This window comes from Bombina bombina, chromosome 1 (genome assembly GCF_027579735.1).
Source record: "Bombina bombina isolate aBomBom1 chromosome 1, aBomBom1.pri, whole genome shotgun sequence".
Lineage (NCBI taxonomy): Eukaryota > Metazoa > Chordata > Amphibia > Anura > Bombinatoridae > Bombina > Bombina bombina.
This window is the reverse complement of record NC_069499.1, coordinates 65,177,925-65,199,828: the sequence shown is the minus strand read 5'-3', so window position 1 is coordinate 65,199,828 and position 21,904 is coordinate 65,177,925. Positions and strand designations below refer to the sequence as shown.

At 41.6% G+C, this 21,904-nt stretch overlaps 1 protein-coding gene across 2 annotated transcripts in view; it reads left to right on the top strand.

Moving 5' to 3' along the window:
• TRAF3 (TNF receptor associated factor 3) overlaps nt 1–21,904 on the top strand; it is a 346,334-nt gene that overhangs the window by 308,289 nt on the left and 16,141 nt on the right. For both annotated transcript variants that reach the window (XM_053697427.1, XM_053697428.1), the window contains exon 9: nt 7,853–7,993. In XM_053697427.1, coding sequence (XP_053553402.1) covers nt 7,853–7,993 — 141 coding nt within the window. The remainder of the gene's footprint in view (nt 1–7,852; nt 7,994–21,904) is intronic.

Below are 21,904 nucleotides of genomic sequence, written 5' to 3'. Positions count from 1 at the left end.
AAGATCCATTGCTGTTCTCACACATAACTGAAGAGAGAGGTAACTTCAGCTGGGGAATGGCGTGCAGGTTATCCTGCTATGAGGTATGTGCAGTTTAAATTTTTTCTAGAAGAATGTAAATGCTAGAAAATGCTGCTGATACCAGATTTATTTAAGGTAAGCCTGACTACAGTGATTTAATAGCGACTGGTATCATGCTTACTGTTAGAGGTAATACTCTTATTATTTTTCAATTCCTGTCATATAAAACGTTTGCTGGGAGTGCTTAAACGTTTTTATATATTTTTTTGGTGATAAAACTTTATTGGGGCCTAGTTTTTCCACATGGCTGGCTTAAAATTGCCTAGAAATAGTTCCCTTAGGCCTCTCACTGTGTAGACATGAGGGGGAGGGGCCTAATTTTGCGCCTAAGTGCGCAGTAACTTGTACAGACGGAGACATCCAGTTTCCCTGCAGGAGTCCCCTGAATGCTATAGGACCTATCTAAAGGGTTTTTAGGCTTTCCAAAGTCATTTGTATGGCAAGGTAGGGCCACAGCGGAGCTGTGGCAGTTTGTTGTGACTGTTAAAAAATGTCTATCGTTTTTTTGATCCGTTTTTTGAACTAAGGGGTTAATCATCCATTTGCAAGTGGGTGCAATGCTCTGTTAGCCTATTATACACACTGTAAAAAATGTGTTTGATTTACTGCTTTTTTTCCACTGTTTTTCAAATTCTGACCTTTTTTATTTTTCTTAAAGGCACAGTACCGTTTTTATTTTTTGCTTGTTAACTTGCTTTAAAGTGTTTTCTAAGCTTGCTGGTCTCATTGCTAGTCTGTTTAAACATGTCTGACATAGAGGAAACTCCTTGTTCATTATGTTTAGAAGCCATGGTGGAACCCCCTCTTAGAATGTGCACCAAATGTATTGATTTCACGTTAAGTAATAAAGACCATATTCTGTCTTTAAAAAATGTATCACCAGAGGTATCTGAAGAGGGGGAAGTTATGCCGACTAACTCACCCCATGTGTCAGAACCTTTAAATCCCGCTCAAGGGACTCACGCTCAAGAGGCGCCAAGTACATCTAGCGCGCCCATGGTGTTTACTTACTTTACAAGACATGGCGGCAGTCGTGGATAATACACTGTCAGCGGTATTATCCAGACTACCTGGGTTACGAGGAAAGCGAGACAGCTCTGGAGTTAGAAGAAATACAGAGCATACTGACGCTTTAGTAGCTATGTCTGATACCCCCTCACAATATGCAGAAGCTGAGGAAGGAGAGCTTCTTTCTGTTGGTGATTTTTCTGACTCAGGGAAAAAGATTCAACCTGATTCTGATATGTCAACATTTAAATTTAAGCTTGAACACCTCCGCGTGTTGCTCAGGGAGGTTTTAGCTGCTCTGAATGACTGTGATACAATTGCAGTGCCAGAGAAATTGTGCAGATTGGACAAATACTATGCAGTGCCTGTTTACACTGATGTTTTTCCAATACCTAAAAGGTTTACAGAAATTATTACTTAGGAATGGGATTGACCAGGTGTGCCATTCTCTCCCCCTCCTATTTTTAAGAAAAATTTTCCAATAGATGCCGCCACACAGGACTTATGGCAAACGGTCCCTAAGGTGGAGGGAGCCGTTTCTACCCTAGCTAAGCGTACTACTATCCCTGTCGAGGACAGTTGTGCTTTCTTAGATCCAATGGATAAGAAGTTAGAGGGTTACCTTAAGAAAATGTTTATTCAACAAGGTTTTATTCTACAGCCCCTTGCATGCATTACCCCAGTCACTGCTGCTGCGGCTTTCTGGTTTGAGTCTCTGGAAGAGGTTTTACAGGTATAGACCCCATTGGATGATATACTTGACAAGCTTAGAGCACTTAAGATAGCACATTCTTTTGTTTCTGATGCCATTGTTCATTTGACTAAACTAACGGCTAAGAATTCTGGTTTTGCTATTCAGGCGCGTAGGGCTTAAATCATGGTCAGCTGACGTTACTTCAAAGTCTAAGCTGCTTAATATTCCCTTCAAGGGGCAGACCCTATTCGGGCCTGGTTTGAAGGAGATCATTTCTGATATCACTGGAGGAAAAGGTCATGCCCTTCCTCAGAATAGGTCCAAATCAAGGGCCAAACAGAGTAATTTTCGTGCCTTTCGAAACTTCAAGGCGAGTGCGGCATCAACTTCCTCTAATACAAAACAAGAGGGAACTTTTGCCCAGTCCAAGTCGGTCTGGAGACCTAACCAGACTTGGAACAAAGGTAAGCAGGCCAAAAAGCCTGCTGCTGCCTCTAAGACAGCATACTAAGCAGAAGTCACCGTGATAATACTATCACTGGGCTTCTATAGGAGGCGCTTAACTCTTGCGAGAAATATATAAAAAGATGTAGATAATGAAGAGTATGTACTAGTATTTGAAATATGGAGGAATAACAGCTAGCAATGAAGCAAATGACAATATTTTACACTAATGTACCCACACAATGCGTTAGGTATGAGGTGAGTAAAAATGTAAAATTTATACAAATCGATAGTATAGGCAACCAGATCTGGAGTCCAGCGAGTTTCTTCAGATGTCCATCAGTACTTGAATAGGCTGCTCTCTGTCTTCACCCAACTGGATGATGTAATTCTATGATGTAAAACAAAAACAGAGGCGCCACATGTGTAGATCAATATAACCAGAAAATCCAATAAAGGAGCGGAATAAGGGTACTCACAAACGAGGCGGCACTCTCTTGTGCTAGTAGGGGCGGGCTGGTTTTCAACAGCAAACCAGCTGGCTGTGTGTTGATCTCCCCCAGATGGGTTGGAAATACTTGTCTCCTGGATGACGGACTACGGCCAAAACTGCAGTGGAAGAAGGAGGAAGAGCTACAGTGCCCTTAGGTTACTGCTATGAGGGTAGTCACACCAACACCAGACTTATGTAAAAGTATAAAATCAGTATTTTATTATACAAAATAAAAATACCAAACAGTATAACAAATTACAGCTGGGTGATGACAACCTATCTCCCCATAGACCATACAATATAGCGACGCGTTTCTCTGGGAACACCCCGTTTCCTCAGGCTTGTATGTTCATTGTATACATGAATGCCCTTTATATAGGGCTCAGTAACCTAATGTTCAAATAAACCCTCCCCTTCCTTTACACAGATTGACCTATCATGTCCTTCCTTTCCCAACACTCCCCATTGTTGTGGTAGTGTGCTGTTCAATTAGTTAAAATTATATGTCACAACTATATTTTAATTTGTAGGACCTTATATACCTATGTGTCTCTAAAGGTCATATGGTAAAGAACAATTGGATCGATAATTGGCAGTTTCGATCGTGCCCTGTAGATATTGTTATCGTAGTAGAAAAGCTAACATATGTTGCATGCCTAGCCAATGGATTACGACCATGTTGGGGGCCTGTCCTGGTATGTCATTCTCATTGGTTACGCTATATACTGCATGTTACAAATAATGTTATCATGACGTAGTGTCATGTGATCGGAAGTGTAGCGAATGGCTAATGCCGTAATTACCACGTCAAAAGAGATGACGCGTGATCACATGATCACTACGGCCCGAGCGTATGTATCTCTATCCTATTGTGGTTACTAGGGGCGAGATGATTACGCCCATATCTAACTCAGGAACCAATGGAAAAACGTGAATTGTGATTAATATCATGCCATTGGTTATTTATGTATTTGTAATGTTGCGATCTATAAACAAAAAATAAATTAATACATTACGCTAATAGTCAGAATTACACATCATGGACTCATGGCAATACAGCATGAAATACACATGTGAATAAGAATAATCATAAATAAAGTGATTAAACATTGTGGTTTCTACGATCAGAACGAACTCTGAATTTCCCTGTGAATTAATAAAAGCATAATGTTAGCTTTTCTACTACGATAACAATATCTACAGGGCACAATCGAAACTGCCAATTATCGATCCAATTGTTCTTTACCATATGACCTTTAGAGACACATAGGTATATAAGGTCCTACAAATTAAAATATAGTTGTGACATATAATTTTAACTAATTGAACAGCACACTACCACAACAATGGGGAGTGTTGGGAAAGGAAGGACATGATAGGTCAATCTGTGTAAAGGAAGGGGAGGGTTTATTTGAACATTAGGTTACTGAGCCCTATATAAAGGGCATTCATGTATACAATGAACATACAAGCCTGAGGAAACAGGGTGTTCCCCGATAAACGCGTCACTTTATTGTATGGTCTATGGGGAGATAGGTTGTCATCACCCAGCTGTAATTTGTTATACCGTTGGGTATTTTTATTTTGTATAATAAAATACTGATTTTATACTTTTACATAAGTCTGGTGTTGGTGTGACTACCCTCATAGCAGTAACCTAAGGGCACTGTAGCTCTTCCTCCTCCTTCCACTGCAGTTTTGGCCGTAGTCTGTCATCCAGGAGACAAGTATTTCCAACCCATCTGGGGGAGATCAACACACAGCCAGCTGGTTTGCTGTTGAAAACCAGCCCGCCCCTACTGGCACAAGAGAGTGCCGCCTTGTTTGTGAGTACCCTTATTCCGCTCCTTTATTGGATTTTCTGGTTATATTGATCTACACATGTGGCGACCTCTGTTTTTGTTTTTGTTTTACACTAAGACAGCATGAAGGATTGGCCCCCGATCCTGTAACGGATCTAGTAGGGGGCAGACTTTCGCTCTTCGCCCAGGCTTGGGCAAGAGATTTCCAGGATCCCTGGGCGTTGGAAATTGTATCCCAGGGATATCTTCTGGACTTCAGAGCTTCTCCTCCAAAAGGGAGATTTCACCTTTCACAATTATCTGCAAACCAGATAAAGAGAGAGTCATTTTTACACTGTGTTCAAGACCTTCTAGTTATGGGAGTGATCCACCCAGTTCCAAAGGAGGAACAGGGACAAGGATTCTATTCAAATCTGTTTGTGGTTCCCAAAAAAGAGGGAACCTTCAGACCAATCTTAGATCTCAAGATCCTAAACAAATTTCTCAGGGTCCCATCATTCAAGATGGAGACTATTCGAACCATCCTACCTATGATCCAGGAGGGTCAATACAGGACTACAGTGGATTTAAAGGATACTTATCTTTACATTCCGATACACAAAGATCATCATCGGTTTCTCAGGTTTGCCTTTCTAGACGGGCATTACTAGTTTGTAGCTCTTCCCTTTGGGTTAGCTACAGCCCCAAGAATCTTTTTACGAAGGTTCTGGGGTCACTTCTGGCGGTCCTAAGGCTGCGGGGCATAGCAGTGGCCCCTTATTTAGACGACATTCTGATACAGGCGTCAAATTTCCAAATTGCCAAGTCTCATAAGGACATAGTTCTGTCATTTCTGAAGTCGCATGGGTGGAAAGTGAACGAAGAAAAGATCTATCCCCTCTCACAAGATTTTCCTTTCTGGGAACTCTAATAGATTCGGTAGAAATGAGGATTTACCTGACAGAGACCAGGTTATCAAAACTTCTAAATTCCTGCCATGTTCTTTATTCCACTTCTCACCCTTCGGTGGCTCAGTGTATGGAAGTAATCGGCTTACTGGTAGCGGCAATGGACATAGTGCCGTTTGCCCGTCTGCATCTCAGACCGCTGCAACTCTGCATGCTCAGTCAGTGGAATGGGGATTACCCAGATTTGTCCCCTCTACTAAATCTGGATCAAGAGACCAGGGATTCTCTTCTCTGGTGGCTATCTCGGGTCCATCTGTCCAAAGGTATGACCTTTCGCAGGCCAGATTGGACAATTGTAATGACAGATGCCAGCCTTCTAGGCTGGGGGGCAGTCTGGAACTCCCTGAAGGCTCAGGAATCGTGGACTCAGGAGGAGACACTCCTTCCGATAAACATTTTGGAACTAAGAGCGATATTCAATGCTCTTCAAGCTTGGCCTCAGCTAGAGACAATGAGGTTCATCAGATTTCAGTCGGACAACATCACGACTGTGGCTTACATCAACCATCAAGGGGGAACAAGGAGTTCCCTAGCGATGTTGGAAGTTTCAAAGATAATTAGTTGGGCAGAGATTCACTCTTGCCACCTATCAGCTATCCATATCCCAGGAGTAGAGAACTGGGAGGCGGATTTTCTAAGTTGTCAGACTTTCCATCCGGGGGAGTGGGAACTCCATCCGGAGGTGTTTGCACAATTGATTCATCGTTGGGGCAAACCAGAACTGGATCTCAAACTTCCTTGTTACGGATCCAGGTCCAGGGATCCCAAGGCGACGCTGATAGATGCTCTAGCAGCACCTTGGTCCTTCAACCTGGCTTATGTGTTTCCACCGTTTCCTCTGCTCCCTCGTCTGATTGCCAAAATCAAGCAGGAGATAGCATTGGTGATCTTGATAGCGCCTGCGTGGCCACGCAGGACTTGGTATGCAGAGCTAGTGGACATGTCATCCTTTCCACTCTGCCTCTGAGACAGGACCTTCTACTTCAGGGTCCTTTCAACCATCCAAATCTAATTTCTCTGAGACTGACTGCCTGGAGATTGAACGCTTGATTTTATCAAAGCGTGGCTTCTCCGAGTCAGTTATTGATACCTTAATTCAGGCACGAAAGCCTGTCACCAGGAAAATCTATCATAAGATATAGCGTAAATATCTTTATTGGTGTGAATCCAAGGGTTACTCATGGAGTAAAGTCAGGATTCCTAGGATATTATCTTTTCTCCAAGGAGGATTGGAAAAAGGATTGTCAGCTAGTTCCTTAAAGGGACAGATTTCTGCTCTGTCTATTCTTTTGCACAAGCGTCTGGCGGATGTTCCAGACGTTCAGGCATTTTGTCAGGCTTTAGTTAGAATCAAGCCTGTGTTTAAACCTGTTGCTCCGCCATGGAGTTTAAATTTGGTTCTTAAAGTTCTTTAAGGGGTTCCGTTTGAACCTCTTCATTCCATAGATATCAAGCTTTTATCTTGGAAAGTTCTATTTTTGGTAGCTATTTCCTCGGCTCATAGAGTTTCCGAGTTATCTGCCTTACAATGTGATTCCCCTTATCTGATCTTCCATGCAGATAAGGTAGTTTTGCGTACCAAACCTGGGTTTTTACCTAAGGTGGTATCTAATAAGAATATCAATCAGGAGATTGTTGTTCCGTCATTGTGCCCTAATCCTTCTTCAAAGGAGGAACGTCTCTTACACAATCTTGACGTGATTCGTGCTTTAAAGTATTATTTACAAGCTACTAAAGATTTTCATCAAACATCTGCTTTGTTTGTTGTCTACTGTGGACAGAGGAACAGATTTGCAAGGTGGCTACTTGGTCTTCGCTTCATACTTTTTCAAAATTCTATAAATTCAATACTTTTGCTTCTTCGGAGGCTATTTTTGGGAGAACGGTTTTACAGGCAGTGGTTCCTTCCGTTTAAGTACCTGCCTTGTCCCTCCCTTCATCCGTGTACTTTAGCTTTGGTATTGGTATCCCACAAGTAATGGATGATCCGTGGACTGGATACACCTTACAAGAGAAAACATAATTTATGCTTACCTGATAAATTTATTTCTCTTGTGGTGTATCCAGTCCACGGCCCGCCCTGTCATTTTAAGGCAGGTATTTTTTAACTTTAAACTACAGTCACCACTGCACCCTATGGTTTCTCCTTTCTCTTGCTTGTCTTCGGTCGAATGACTAGAGGTGGCAGTTAGGGGAGGAGCTATATAGACAGCTCTGCTGTGGGTGATCCTCTTGCAACTTCCTGTTGGGAAGGAGAATATCCCACAAGTAATGGATGATCCGTGGACTGGATACACCACAAGAGAAATAAATTTATCAGGTAAGCATAAATTATGTTTTTTTCTGTGCACCAATGCTAAATAAAGTTGTTGTTTTTTTCCAGGTATCCGTATTGCAGAATGAAAGTTCTGAAAAGAATAAAAGTTACCAGGTATTACATACACAGATGTGTAACTTTGAAATAGAAATTGAACGACACAAGGATATGCTACGGAATAATGAGACAAAAATTCACCAGCTCCAGGTAATGAGTCTTGCTACCAAATTAACAATTACTGTATAATATTTTTTTTATTTCATCCTATGCAGTTGACATTTAACACAGGGAAGAAGTGATTATTTAGAGTATCTGTGTTAAATAGGTATAATTATGTTAATAGGACATATATAGTTAATCTTAAAGGGATAGTCAACACTAAAAATGTCATGGTTTAAAAATATAGACAATCCCTTTATTTACCATTCCCCAGTTTTGCATAACCAACACTGTTATAGAAATATACATTATACCTCTGTAATGACCTTGTATCTAAACTTCTGCTGACTGCCTCCTTATCTCAGATCGTCAGCCTTGCATTTCAGGCAATTAGTGCTGACTCTTAAATAACTCCACGTGCATGAGCACAACGCTATTTATATGAAACACATGAACTAACACCCTCTAGCTGTGGAAAAATGCATTCAGATAAGAGGCGGCCTTCAAGGGCTTAGAATTTAGCATATGAGTCTACCTAGGTTTAGCTTTAAACTAAAAAAACAAGAAAATAAAGCAAATTTGATGATACAAGTAAATTAGAAAGTTGTTTAAATTACATGCCCTATCTGAATCATGGAAGTTTAATTTGGACTTTACTATTCCTTTAATTCCCCATAAATTTATGAAAATGAAACCTCATTGCAATGATTATTTATTTTGTTTGCTTTTATTGTAGACTTTGAGCTTGTGCTACACAATTTTTGTTGATGACTTTGTGCTTGATATACCATTTTTTCTGGTGGATTTTGCACTTGTTGCTAGAGAGTCAAATTTTACAGCCTACGTATGCTGCAAGATACTGCAAACTTGTACAAAACATTCTAATACTACAGTGCACAAACTCACAGCTAGTTCAAATAGGCTACAATCAAGGTGGATAAGTAGCTGGTTCTGACAATTTTCATCATTTTGCAGCATGCTTAGGTTAGCGAATTTTATGTACAGCCTCTCTAGGGAGTGATTAGGACAAAGTCTACAGCAAATTGTCATATAACATGCTAAATTGTATTTTATATTGTAAAAGCAAAATTCATTCAAATGATGGTGGAAATAACAGTTTGACATTAAAATCCTCCATATCGCAAAAGTAAATCAATAGAAATATTGTAAAAGCAAAGACCTAAGACGATAAATAATGGCTGTATATTGCAACTTTGTTTTATTTTTATTAAATTGATTTATAGATAATACAGTTTTGAGTTGCTGTCTCCTCTATTACACTTCTGGATTTACTTGTATTAAAGGGATACTAAAACCATTTTTTTACTTTAATGATTCATTTCTAATTCACTCCTATTATCAATTTTTCTTTTTTTCTCTTGCTATCTTTATTTAAAAAGCAGGAATGTAAAGTTTAGGAGCCGCTGCATATTTGGTTCAGAACCTGGGTTATGCTTGCTTATTGGTGATAAATGTAGCCGCCAATAAGCAAGTGTTATCCAGGGTGCTGAACCTAAAATGGGCCGGTTCCTAAGCTTTACATTCCTGCTTTTTAAATAAAGATACCAAGAGAAAAAAGAATAACTGATAATAGGAGTGAATCAGAAAGTTACTTAAAATTGCTGCTCTTTCTGAATCATTAAAGAACAAATTTAAGTTTAGTATCCCTTTAATCATTTTTCTTCCTTACATTATGTGGAACTGCCAGTGTGACATGTCATAGAAATAAATTGTATTGCTGATGAGGAGTCTCTTACTAATCAGTCTATAAAGAATAGGTCACAGTGGAGCCAGCTATTGTGGTGAGAGGGTCACTCAATAGACATCCCTGTTGTTACTGCATGTGTAAGAGTGATTCAGAAGCCAGTTGATACAATGTGTGGCTCTTTGCTCTGCCATTTTCAGCTAAGGCTTCCACAGTTTAGTGTAAAGTTTTACACCAGTCTTATTCCAGCATAAAACTCAGTGAGGAAGATAAGTTAATCCCCCTTAGTACTGCGACCCAGGCCCAGTACAGATAACCCTAACTGCATCTGACCCAGCCGCCAAACTGCAACTGTCACTAACAATGACCTGCTCCCCAACACTAGTAACCCTAACTGCATCTGACCCAGCCCCCAAACTGCAACGGTCACTAACAATGACCTGCTCCCCACCACTAGTAACCCTAACTGCATCTGACCCAGCCCCCAAACTGCAACGGTCACTAACAATGACCTGCTCCCCACCACTAGTAACCCTAACTGCATCTGACCCAGCCCCCAAACTGCAACGGTCACTAACAATGACCTGCTCCCCACCACTAGTAACCCTAACTGCATCTGACCCAGCCCCCAAACTGCAACGATCACTAACAATGACCTGCTCCCCACCACTAGTAACCCTAACTGCATCTGACCCAGCCGCCAAACTGCAACGATCACTAACAATGACCTGCTCCCCACCACTAGTAACCCTAACTGCATCTGACCCAGCCGCCAAACTGCAACTGTCACTAACAATGACCTGCTCCCCACCACTAGTAACCCTAACTGCATCTGACCCAGCCGCCAAACTGCAACGGTCACTAACAATGACCTGCTCCCCACCACTAGTAACCCTAACTGCATCTGACCCAGCCCCCAAACTGCAACTGTCACTAACAATGACCTGCTCCCCACCACTAGTAACCCTAACTGCATCTGACCCAGCCGCCAAACTGCAACTGTCACTAACAATGACCTGCTCCCCACCACTAGTAACCCTAACTTTGAATAGATCGTACTAACCTTGGCCACTATTGAGTAGTCTTCACTGCTGTCCATCTAACATCCACATGACCCACTATGCGACCAAAGTCCACAATAAGGAAGATAAAACAGCTCCACAACTGAGGCTGCTACACAAACTTTGCTTTCTCCATTTGTTGTTTAATTGAGATCTAGTCTTAAGTTTATTTATGTGTGACCGCCTGTCTATCTGTCCAACTGTCTGTCTGTCTCTATCTCTTCCCAATTGCTTGTTAAATTATGTCTGTTTGTCCATCTGTTTGACTGTCAATCTGCCTGTATCACCAATTTGTCAATTTGCCAACCTGTTTGACTACCTACCTGCCAACTGCTTGTTTACCTATTTGTCAATTTGCCCGTCTGCCTTTATCCCTTGTTCACACATTTGTCAATTTGCCCACCTGACTGCCTGCCTGCATTTTTGTCCAATTGCTTGTTTACCTACTTGTCGATTTGCCTAACTCACTATCTGTCTGTACCCCAGCCTAACTGTGTGTTTACCTAATTGTCAATTTGTCCAACTGTTTGTCTGTATCCCAGCTTAACTGCTTGCTCACCTATTTGTCAATTGGCCCAATTCACTGTCTGTCTGTACTCCTGACCAAACCACTTGTTTACCTAATCATCAATTTACCCAACTCGCTGCCTGTCTATACCCTTGCCTAACTGCTTATTTTCATATTTGTCAATTTGCTCACCTGACTGCCTGTCTGTACCCATGTTTAACTGTTTGCTCACCTGACTGCCTGCCTGTACCCCTGTTTAACTGTTTGCTCACCTGACTGCCTGTCTGTACCCATGTTTACCTTTTAGCTCACCTGACTGCCTGCATCCCTGCCTAACTGACCTTTTTCATATTTGTCAATTTGCTCACCTGACTGCCTGTCTGTACCCATGTTTAACTGTTTGCTCACCTGACTGCCTGCCTGTACCCCTGTTTACCTTTTTGCTCACCTGACTGCCTGCATCCCTGCCTAACTGCCCTTTTTCATATTTGTCAATTTGCTCACCTGACTGCCTGTCTGTACCCATGTTTAACTGTTTGCTCACCTGACTGCCTGTCTGTACCCATGTTTAACTGTTTGCTCACCTGACTGCCTGCCTGTACCCATGTTTAACTGTTTGCTCACCTGACTGCCTGTCTGTACCCATGTTTAACTGTTTGCTCACCTGACTGCCTGTCTGTACCCATGTTTAACTGTTTGCTCACCTGACTGCCTGCCTGTATTCCCGCCTAACTGCTTATTTACATATTTCTCTTTTAACCCACCTGACTGGCTACATGTCTTACTGACTAGCTGCGTGTGTGTAGGCAAACCTGTCTATTTATTTGTCTTTCTTCTTTACTGAACACTTGTTCTGTGGTTTGGAGTAGCTGGACCTTCTGTATATACCGTTCCCAGTCCTTCTTGGATATTTGTATTTATCATCACTTCCTTTTGTTGTCTCATCGCTGTTTCTTGTACACTTTGCTCTGCCTGATTTCCTTTCCCCTAACTGCCCCATGTCACCTCTCTCCTTGTCCTTTCCTATTCTGTAGTTTCCCTGGCAGTTTTGGCTTCCTTCTTCTGAATGTCTGTATTTGCTGCCATCTCTGTACCTCTTCCCCTAGCGCTTTACTCACCGCCTTAGCAATAGTTATGTTTGCTCGGGACATACAGCAAGTGTTAATTGCTATAGACTATGTGCAGGTTATCTCCACAGAATATAGTTATTTCTCCATGAGTAAGACTGCAATGTCCCCTGTTTTATTCATGTTTGTGTCCCACGTTTAAATAAAGTTTAATTTTGTTTTTAGTTTTTATACTCAACCATTCTACTGTTCCTTTCTTGTACAGTTTTGTCCTTATTCTTATAAAATAATTGTGTAGTACATGCTGATACTGAGACAAAATAGGCAATGTCTTCCACAGAAAACCTCATTAAACCGTGTTTCCAAAGCACCAGGGGATTTCTGGAAAGGATGGTCAGACACCCTGCTCAGTGCTTCACCTTATTGTATATCCTCACCCAGAATCCCACTGTGCAGCGGAAACACTGTTTTTGTTGTGAAGGATTTTTCAGGCTTTTACTCATTATTGCTTACCTTGAGTTTGTTTTTGTTTGAAATATATTTATCTAAACTAAGGCTACAGGAAATAGATAATACTGTTGCTAAAGAATGTAAAAGTAGGTGCAGCCGTTTACTGACAGTGGGCTCTTTGGGGATTCCCTGACACTTAGTTTGACCGTATCTGCATTATTTTAATATTAGTAAATAATGGCCTTCTTCCTACTTGACTGGAAATCCCTGGCATCGTAATTATAGGATACTGAATACAATTTGTTGCCAAATGTAAATGGACAGACACTGTTGGTTTTTGAGTCAAATTATGGACTTCGAAATGCTCTTGATTAACTTGGCAAATGGTTAAAGGGACATAAAACCAAAACGTTTTCTTTCATGATTCAGACAGAATGTGTGATTTCTTTCCTAAGACATGGAGAGTCCAAGTCGTCATTCCAATTAATAGTGGGATATTCTCTCCTGGCCAGCAGGAGGAGGCAAAGAGCACCCCAGCAGAGCTGTTAAGTGTCACTTCCCTTACCCATAACCCCCAGTCATTCTCTTTGCCTCTGTAAATGGAGGACGTGAAGTTGGTGTCTGAAGATTTTTATTCCTTTTATGGGTACTTTTCCCTGCAAACGAGGATTGGAGTTTAGCTGTGTCCTTGTCAATCTCTTGAGTAAGAGTAGTGGTGGCTTTTAAGCAGTTGGAAAGTGGTGAGGTGGTCCTTGCTTTGTTTTCTAACATAATTGCTACCCTAGTTATAGAAAGTCAGAGTTGGTTACTCTGTTCTTTTTTTTCTACAGGTCTCTGTAAGGAGTATGTGTCCTTTCACGCCTTGTGAGCTCTCTTCCTGCCCGACAGCTGGATTTGCAGATAAGTGCTTTTGCCTCCTAGGTACTGGAGACTTGCACTATGTATCTCTGCATTGGATTTCTGGGACATATATAAAATCCTTTATGGAGGGTTTGTTCTGGGGCAGTGTGCACATTTTGTATGTGGCGACTAAGGGGTTAATATCTTCCCTTGCTGTTTATGGGATGATAACTCTGTGGCTCAAGAGGTTTTTATTTAACTGAGGAAGGATGGCATAGATTTATTCCTTTTATTAGGATGTTTGTGATAACGGCTCAATTTTCACTTTCCAGTGTTAATTTACTCTAAGAGACGTGAGCTTTAAAGTTATTGCACAGTTCTTTTTGAGCTGGTCATGTGACTGTCGGCTCTTCCGCTTGAGACTCTGAGCGGAGCGGTGTAGTACTGATGCAAGTGTTTTCCGTTAGGAGTGGAAAAGAAGCGATTTGTTCATGTAGGGCACCTCAGACTGTCAGGTGTAGAGGCGCAATTTTTTTATTTTTTACTTGGTGTTTTTGGCGCTCTGAGGCTAAAAACGTTTTCTTAGAGTGGTGGTTGTCATTTTTTTTATTTGTGTTCATTCCTTTAATTATTCAGCTATGGACACTGAACTTGAGTCTGTTTATTTTGACAAATGTTTATTGTGCTTAGAGACCCAAATTGTTTTGCCTATGCAATTTTGCTCCTCATGTTTAGATAGAACCTTAAAATTTAAAGATAAATTATTCCCTTTTGAGCCTATTGTCTCTCAGGATAATGCTGGTCAGGATATGCCAAAGCTTTGTCCTCAAACGTCCCAAGCCTCAATGGCATCACATACAGTGCGCTGCGGTTCCTCTCAGCCTCCTGGAGGCATGTATTTGCCTGTAGATTTTGCTGCACAGATATCTTCTGCGGTGTCTGTGGCTTTAGATGCTTTTCCCATGGCGGGTAAGCGCAAGAGGAAATCAAAGCATATTTCTGATAAGGTGCCTGTTCCATCTTCTTCTGCGATGGTTGACTTCTCCCATAAGTCGGATGAGGAAGATACCTCTGTTGCTTCTGAGGGTGAGATCTCAGATTCTGACAGCGTAAATCCTTTGACTGACTCTGAAGAAGTAAACTTCAGATTTAAGCTTAACCACCTTCGTTTACTTCTTAAGGAGGTACTGACTACTTTGGACGACTCCGATTCTTCTGTCGCTGTCAACCCTAAAAAGTCTAGTAAACTTAATAAATACTATGATGTTCCTTCCTCTGTGGAAGTGTTTCCTGTTCCAGACCGGGTTTCGGAGATTATAGCATAGGAATGGGACAAGCCAGGGATTCCTTTTTCCCCCCTCTTCCTGTTTTTAAAAAGATGTTTCCTGTTGCTGACTCCATTGGGGGCTCATGGCTCATTGTGCCTAAGGTGGAAGGAGCTATTTCTACTCTGGCCAAGAGAACCACGATTCCTATAGAGGATAGCTGTTTTTTTAAGGATCCCATGGACAAAAAGCTGGAGGCTGTTTTAAAGAAAATGTATGTTCATCAGGGACTACAATGGCAACCTGCTGTTTGTATTGCTACTGTAACAGTAACAGTAAGTGCAGCATTTTATTAGTGTGATGCTTTGTCCAAGTTGATTTTAGAGGAGACTCCGTTAGAGGAAATCCAAGATAGGATCAAGGCTCTCAAACTGGCCAATTCCAAAATGCAAGTCATTAGACTGGGAGCCAAGATGTCTGGCTTCACTGTTTTAGCTCGCAGGGCTCTGTGGCTAAATTCTTGGTTGGCTGATGTTACCTCCAAGTCCAAGCTCTTGTCGCTACCTTACAAGGGTAAGACCCTGTTTGTTCCTGGTCTGGTGGAGATAATTTCTGAAATTACGGGTGCTAAGGGGTCCTTTCTACCGCAAGACAAAACGAATAGACCTAAGGGGTGCCTTAATTCAATTTTTTGTTCCTTTTCTTACTTCAAAGGTCAAAAGTCTTCCTCCTCTGAAAATCCAATCAGACTTGGAATAGGGAAACAATTAAAGAAGCCTTCATCTGAGACTATGTCAGCATGAAGGGTCCGCCCCCGGTCCAGGATTGGATCAAGTGGGGTACAGACTTTCCTTGTTTCGACAAGCTTGGATACACAATGTCCCAGACCCTTGGGCTGTGGACATAGTGTCTCAGGGTTACAAAATAGAATTCAAGACTTGTCCTCCCAGGGGTAGATTCCTCCTCTCAAGTTTATCTGCAGATTAGGTAAAAAGAGGCATTCTTAAGCTGCGTTCATGACCTTTCCTCCCTGGGAGTAATTGTTCCGGTCCCAGTAAGGGAACAGGGTCTAGGATTCTATTCAAATCTGTTTGTGGTTCCCCAAAAAAGAGGGAACTTTTTGACCCATTTTAAACCTAAAATGTCTCAACAAATTTCTCAGGGTACCGTCCTTCAAAAGGGAAACCATTCGTTCCATTCTTCCTTTAGTCCAAGAGGGTCAATTCATGACGACCATAGACCTGAAGGACGCGTATCTTCATGTCCCCATTCCCAGGGATCATCACCAGTTCCTGAGAATCGCCTTTCTCGACAAGCACTTTCAATTTGTTAATCCTATATCCTTTGTCTTTTTCTTTTGGGATATTTATCTGTTACGCTGCAGTTTAGATAGAATTCTAGCCATCTTCCGTGTCACAACACTTCAGCTTGCATTTTTTGATTAGCACAACATTAGAACGCACATTCTTTTTCATCTATCACATACTTTCCATGTGAATATTTTGTTTCTTATTTTTCACAAGTGTGTTTTATATACTTGTTATAGTTTTCTCTTCTTCAGCAAGCTTGGATACGCAATGTCCCAGACCCGTGGGCTGTGGACATAGTATCCCAGGGTTACAGAATAGGATTCAAGTCTTGCCCTCCAAGGGGCAGATTTCTCCTGTCAAGACTATCCACAAACCAGGTAAAGAGGGAGGCCTTCTTAAACTGCATAGAGGACCTATCCTCCCTGGGAGTAATTGTTCCAGTTCCTGTAGAGGAACAGTGTCAAGGATTCTATTCAAATCTATTTGTGGTTCCCAAAAAGGAGGGAACTATCCGTCCCATTCTAGACCTAAAGTGCCTCAACAAATTCCTCAGGGTTCCGTCCTTCAAGATGGAAACTATTCGTTCCATTCTTCCATTGGTTCAGGAAGGTCAGTTCATGACGACCATAGACCTGAAGGATGCATATCTTCATCTTCCCATTCACAGGGATCATCACCAGTTTCAAAGATTTGCCTTTTTGGACACACATTTCCAGTTTGTTGCTCTTCCGTTTGGTCTTGCCACAGCTCCCAGAAAATTCACAAAGGTTCTGGGGACCCTTTTGGCGGTGGTTAGTTCTCAGGGAGTTGTGGTGGCTCCTTACATAGACAACATCTTGGTTCAGGCGTCATCTTTTCAACTAGCAAAATCTCAAGATGTTGTCTTTTCTAAGTTCCCACGAATGGAAAGTGACTCTGTAAAAGAGTTCCCTTGTTCCAGCTCCAAGGGTGTGTTTCTTAGGGACAATCATAGATTCCCTGTCCATGAAGATTTTTGGGACGGATGTCAATAAATCCAATCTTCTTACTTCGTGCCTTTCTCTCCAGTCTGCTATTCATCCATCAGTGGCTCAATGCATGGAGGTGATTGGTCTGATGGTTGCTTCCATGGATATCATTCCTTTTGCTCGGTTCCATCTGAGACCACTGCAACTATGCATGCTCAGTCAATGGAACAGAGACCATTCAGATTTATCACAGAAGATAGATCTGGATCCCCTAACAAGAGACTCTCTTTTGTGGTGGATTTCACAGGAACATCTGCCTCGGGCACTTGCTTCCTGAGACCTTCCTGGATGATTGTGACTACGGACGCCAGCCTGTTAGGCTGGGGAGCAGTTTGGGGCTCTCTAAAAGCTCAGGGCCTATGGACCGGGGAGGAGTCTTCTCTTCCCATAAACATCTTAGAGTTGAGATTCCAGTCAGATAACATCACCTCAGATGCTCACATCAACCACCAGGGAGGAACTCTGAGTTCTTTGGCCATGAAGGAGGTGACTCTCATTCTGCATTGGGCAGAAGCTCACGATTGTCTCCTATCTGCCATCCACATTCCAGGAGTAGACAACTGGGAGGCGGATTTTCTGAGCAGACAGACTTTTCACCCCGGGGAGTGGGCTCTCCATCCGGAAGTGTTCTCAAGGATAACACTCAGATGGTGGGTTCCGGAATTGAATCTGATGGCGTCTCGTCAAAATGCCAAGCTTCCAAAGTACGGTTCAAGGTCAAGAGATCCTTAGGCCGCTCAGATAGACGCTCTAGCAGTTCCTTGGATCTTCTCTCTGGCATACCTGTTTCCTCTGTTTGCTCTTCTTCCACAAGTAATTGCTTGTATCAAACAAGAGAGAACATCTGTAATTCTAATAGCCCTGGCATGGCCTCGCAGGAGATCTGGTTCGTGCATTTGGTGAGCATGTCATCTCTTCCACCTTGGAGGTTACCTCTGAGGAAAGACCTTCTAATTCAGGGTCCGTTCCTCCATCCAAACCTGGATTCTCTGAAGCTGACTGCTTGGAAATTGAACGCCTAGTTTTGTCTAGACGTAGTTTTTCTGATGAGGATTCCCCATATTTTGTCCTTTCTTTAGGATGGTCTGGAGAAAGGGTTGTCAGTCAGTACTCTGAAGGGTTAGATATCTGCACTGTCTATTCTTTTGCACAAACGCCTGGCTGATTTGCCAGATGTTCAAGCTTTTGTTTAGGCCCTGGTCAGAATCAGGCCTGTGTTTAAACCTGTTGCTCCTCCTTGGAGTCTTAACCTTGTTCTTAAGGTTTTGCAGCAGGCTCCGTTTGAGCCGATGCATTCTGTTAATATCAAATTGTTATCTTGGAAGGTTTTGTTTTTTCTGCTCGCAGAGTGTCTGAGCTTTCGGCTCTGCAGTGTGATTCCCCGTACCTTATTTTTCATGCAGATAAGGCGGTCCTTCGTACTAAGTTACGTTTTCTCCCTAAGGTTGTGTTGGATCGAAACATTAATCAGGAAATTGTTGTTCCTTCTTTTTGTCCTAATCCTTCTTCTCAGAAAAAACGTTTGCTGCATAACCTGGATGTTGTGCGTGCTCTAAAATTTTACCACCAAGCAACTAAAGATTTTCGGCAATGTTCTACCCTCTTTGTGGTTTTCCTGGCAAGCGTAAAGGTCAGAAGGTCAATTCTACTTCCCTTTCCCTCTGGCTAAGAAGTATTATTCGTTTAGCTTATGAGACAGCTGGACAGCTGCCTCCTGAGAGAATTACGGCTCATTCCACTAGGGCTGTCTCCTCATCCTTGGCTTTCAAAAATGAAGCTTCTGTGGAACAGATTTGCATGGCGGCAACATGGTCCTCTTTGCATACTTTTTTCAAATTCTACAAATTTGATACTTTTGCCTCAGCTGAGGCCTCTTTTGGGAGAAAGATTCTTCAAGTGGTGGTGCCTCCTGCGTTGTTCTCCCTCCCTTTTCATTCTGTATCCTCTAGCTTGTGTATTGGTTCCCACTATTAATTGGAATGAAGTCGTGGACTCTCCATGCCAATGTATTCTTACTTGATAAATTTATTTATTATTTCCGGGCATGGAGAGTCCACGACCCCGCCCTCTTTTTAATATAATTTGGCAGTTAGGGTTTTATAATTTCACCCTAATTCCCTCCTGCTGTAGTAAAAAAAATGTTTTCATTTGGCCACTTCAGGTATTTATAAAACTGCAGCATTAGAACGAGAAATGACAGTAGCTGCTTGTTGCTTGAGTAAACCTCAGGCAGCTCTATATCTTTGTGTTTCTTCTTTTTACATTTTCCCTCGGTTGAATGACTGGGGATTATGGGTAAGGGAAGTTACACTTAAAGGGACACTGAACTCATTTTTTTTCTTTCGCGATTCAGATAGAGCATGCAATTTTAAGCAATTTTCTAATTTACTCCTATTATCAAATTTTCTTCATTCTCTTGGTATGTTTATTTGAAAAGCAAGAAGTTTAGATGCCGGCCCATTTTTGGTGAACAACCTGGGTTGTCCTTGCTGATTGGACAGCACCAATAAACAAGTGCTGTCCGTGGTTCTGAACCAAAAATGTTCTGGCTCCTTAGTTTAGATGCCTTCTTTTTCAAATAAAGAGCAAAGAAAAATTGATCATAGAAGTAAATTAGAAAGTTGATTCAAATTGCATGCTCTATCTGAATCATGAAAGAAAAAAAATTGGGCTCAGTGTCCCTTTAACAGTTTTGCCGGGGTGCTCTTTGCCTACTCCTGCTGGTCAGGTGTTGAATATCCCACTAGTAATTGGAATAAAGTTGTGGACTTTCTATGCCCGGAAAGTAAGAGATTTATCAGGTAGGCATAAATTTTGTTTTTATGGAGTATTTAGAAAGTCTCTGCCTCCTGATATGTCACATTCATTATTTTGGTGTACATTATAGGAAACTTATCCTGTTAAATGCTTGTGCAACCTCTCAGCTGCTCCTTTTTATGCTGCTTTTTTCCTTTGGGGGAAAAAAATAGGCTGCAGCAATACAGCCAATCGGAGGCCATAGTGTCCAAGCTATTATTTTTAATGTCAGGGTGCTTCCGATTGCTTGTTGCCTTGGAAAAGAGACATGAGCAGCCCTAAGGCAACAAGCGTACAGCAGGCTGTTACCGAACAATGGCTCGAGCTGGCCTCTGATAGGCTGGATCGTTCTCAGCGTCCTTTATATAAAAATAAAAAAAATCCCATTTTAGAGCAGCTAGTTACTTCTGTAATAGGGTAAGTTTATTTTAGAATATGTATAAAGGAAACATGCATATACTATTAATAATTACTCTGTATAATACAGTCCTCATAGGGAATTGGGCTTTAAACTAAATGCAGCACTCTACCAAGAACAGAACTGCGCCAAATAATCTGTACATAAAACTGAAAATCAACAGCAACGCTCTGTAGGACCCTCTGGTGTTTTAGTGACCAAAACTGAAAGGCTTAACAGAGATAGGGGCACCGCGGTGCTGGGAATAGTCACTTGTTATTACCCAGATATATATTTCACCCTAATTCCCTCCTGCTGTAGTAAAAAAAAAAATGTAAATGTTTTCAAAGAAATTGGCCCCTTCAGGTATTTATGAAACTGCAGCGTAAGAACGAGAAATGACAGTAGCTGCTTATTGCTTTAGTCCGTCTTCCCGCTAGGGTCTCTTACTAAAGGAGGAAATTCTTTCTCAAATAATAACTAGCTGTGATGTTTCACTTTATAGTAATAACTGAAGAAGATAAATATTAACATCACTGTGTTGCACAGAAAAAAGTGACATACCAGAAAGTCTGATGACAATACCTATTCATTGTGCAAATTCTCAGGACTTCAGGAAACGTGACTGATTTAAGTAAATTACAAGTTAAAGTGACAGTCTACTCCCAGAATTTCTTTTTTGTTTAAAAAGACGGATTATTCCTTTATTAACATTCCTCAGTTTTACATAACCAACACGGTTATATTAATACACTTTTTACCTCTGTGATTACCTTGTATATAAGCCTCTGCAGACTGCCCCCTTATTTAAGTTATTTTGACAGACTTGCATTTAAGCCAATCGGTGCCCTCTCATAAGCAACTCCACGGACGTGAGCACATAGCTATCTATATGGCACACATAAACTAACGCCCTCTAGCTGCGAAGAATTGTCAAATGCATTCAGATAAGAGGCGGCCTTAGAAATTAGCATTTAAGCCTACCTAGGTTTAGCTTTCAACTAAGAATACCAAGAGTGCTTCACAATATTCTGATGCTACAGATAGTCACAATGAGCAGAGCTACCAGGAAGTGAGAACCTCAGCTCTCTGTCTTTCACAGCTGGCCCTATAAGTAGCATCCGGTCACGGTGGCCCAAGGTCAGTTTGTGTGAGGGTGACTGCTAAGTCTCTTTTTCTCTTTAACAGTTCAGCTGTGTCTCCCTGGCAAGCATTAACTATTGTAAATAAGAAAACAGGTTAATCACCCAGGCAGTACGCACTGATATTAATTCCTGCAGACACACAAATACATAGAAACCTCTAGATTTACATATTTTCTCATTTTCAGTCTAGATAATAATTCTAACTTTTTTAGAAGTTGATTAAAGGGACATAACAGTGGCACAAGAAAGAGCTGTAATGTGTGACATTTTAACATTGCACTATTGCTTGTATATAAGCACTATTGCTTGTATATAAGTATTTGTCACCCCTGCAAAGGGATTAAACACATAGTTATGTCTGCTCCAAAGCAGCAATGCCCTACTGTAAACTAGCTGAACACTTCTAGT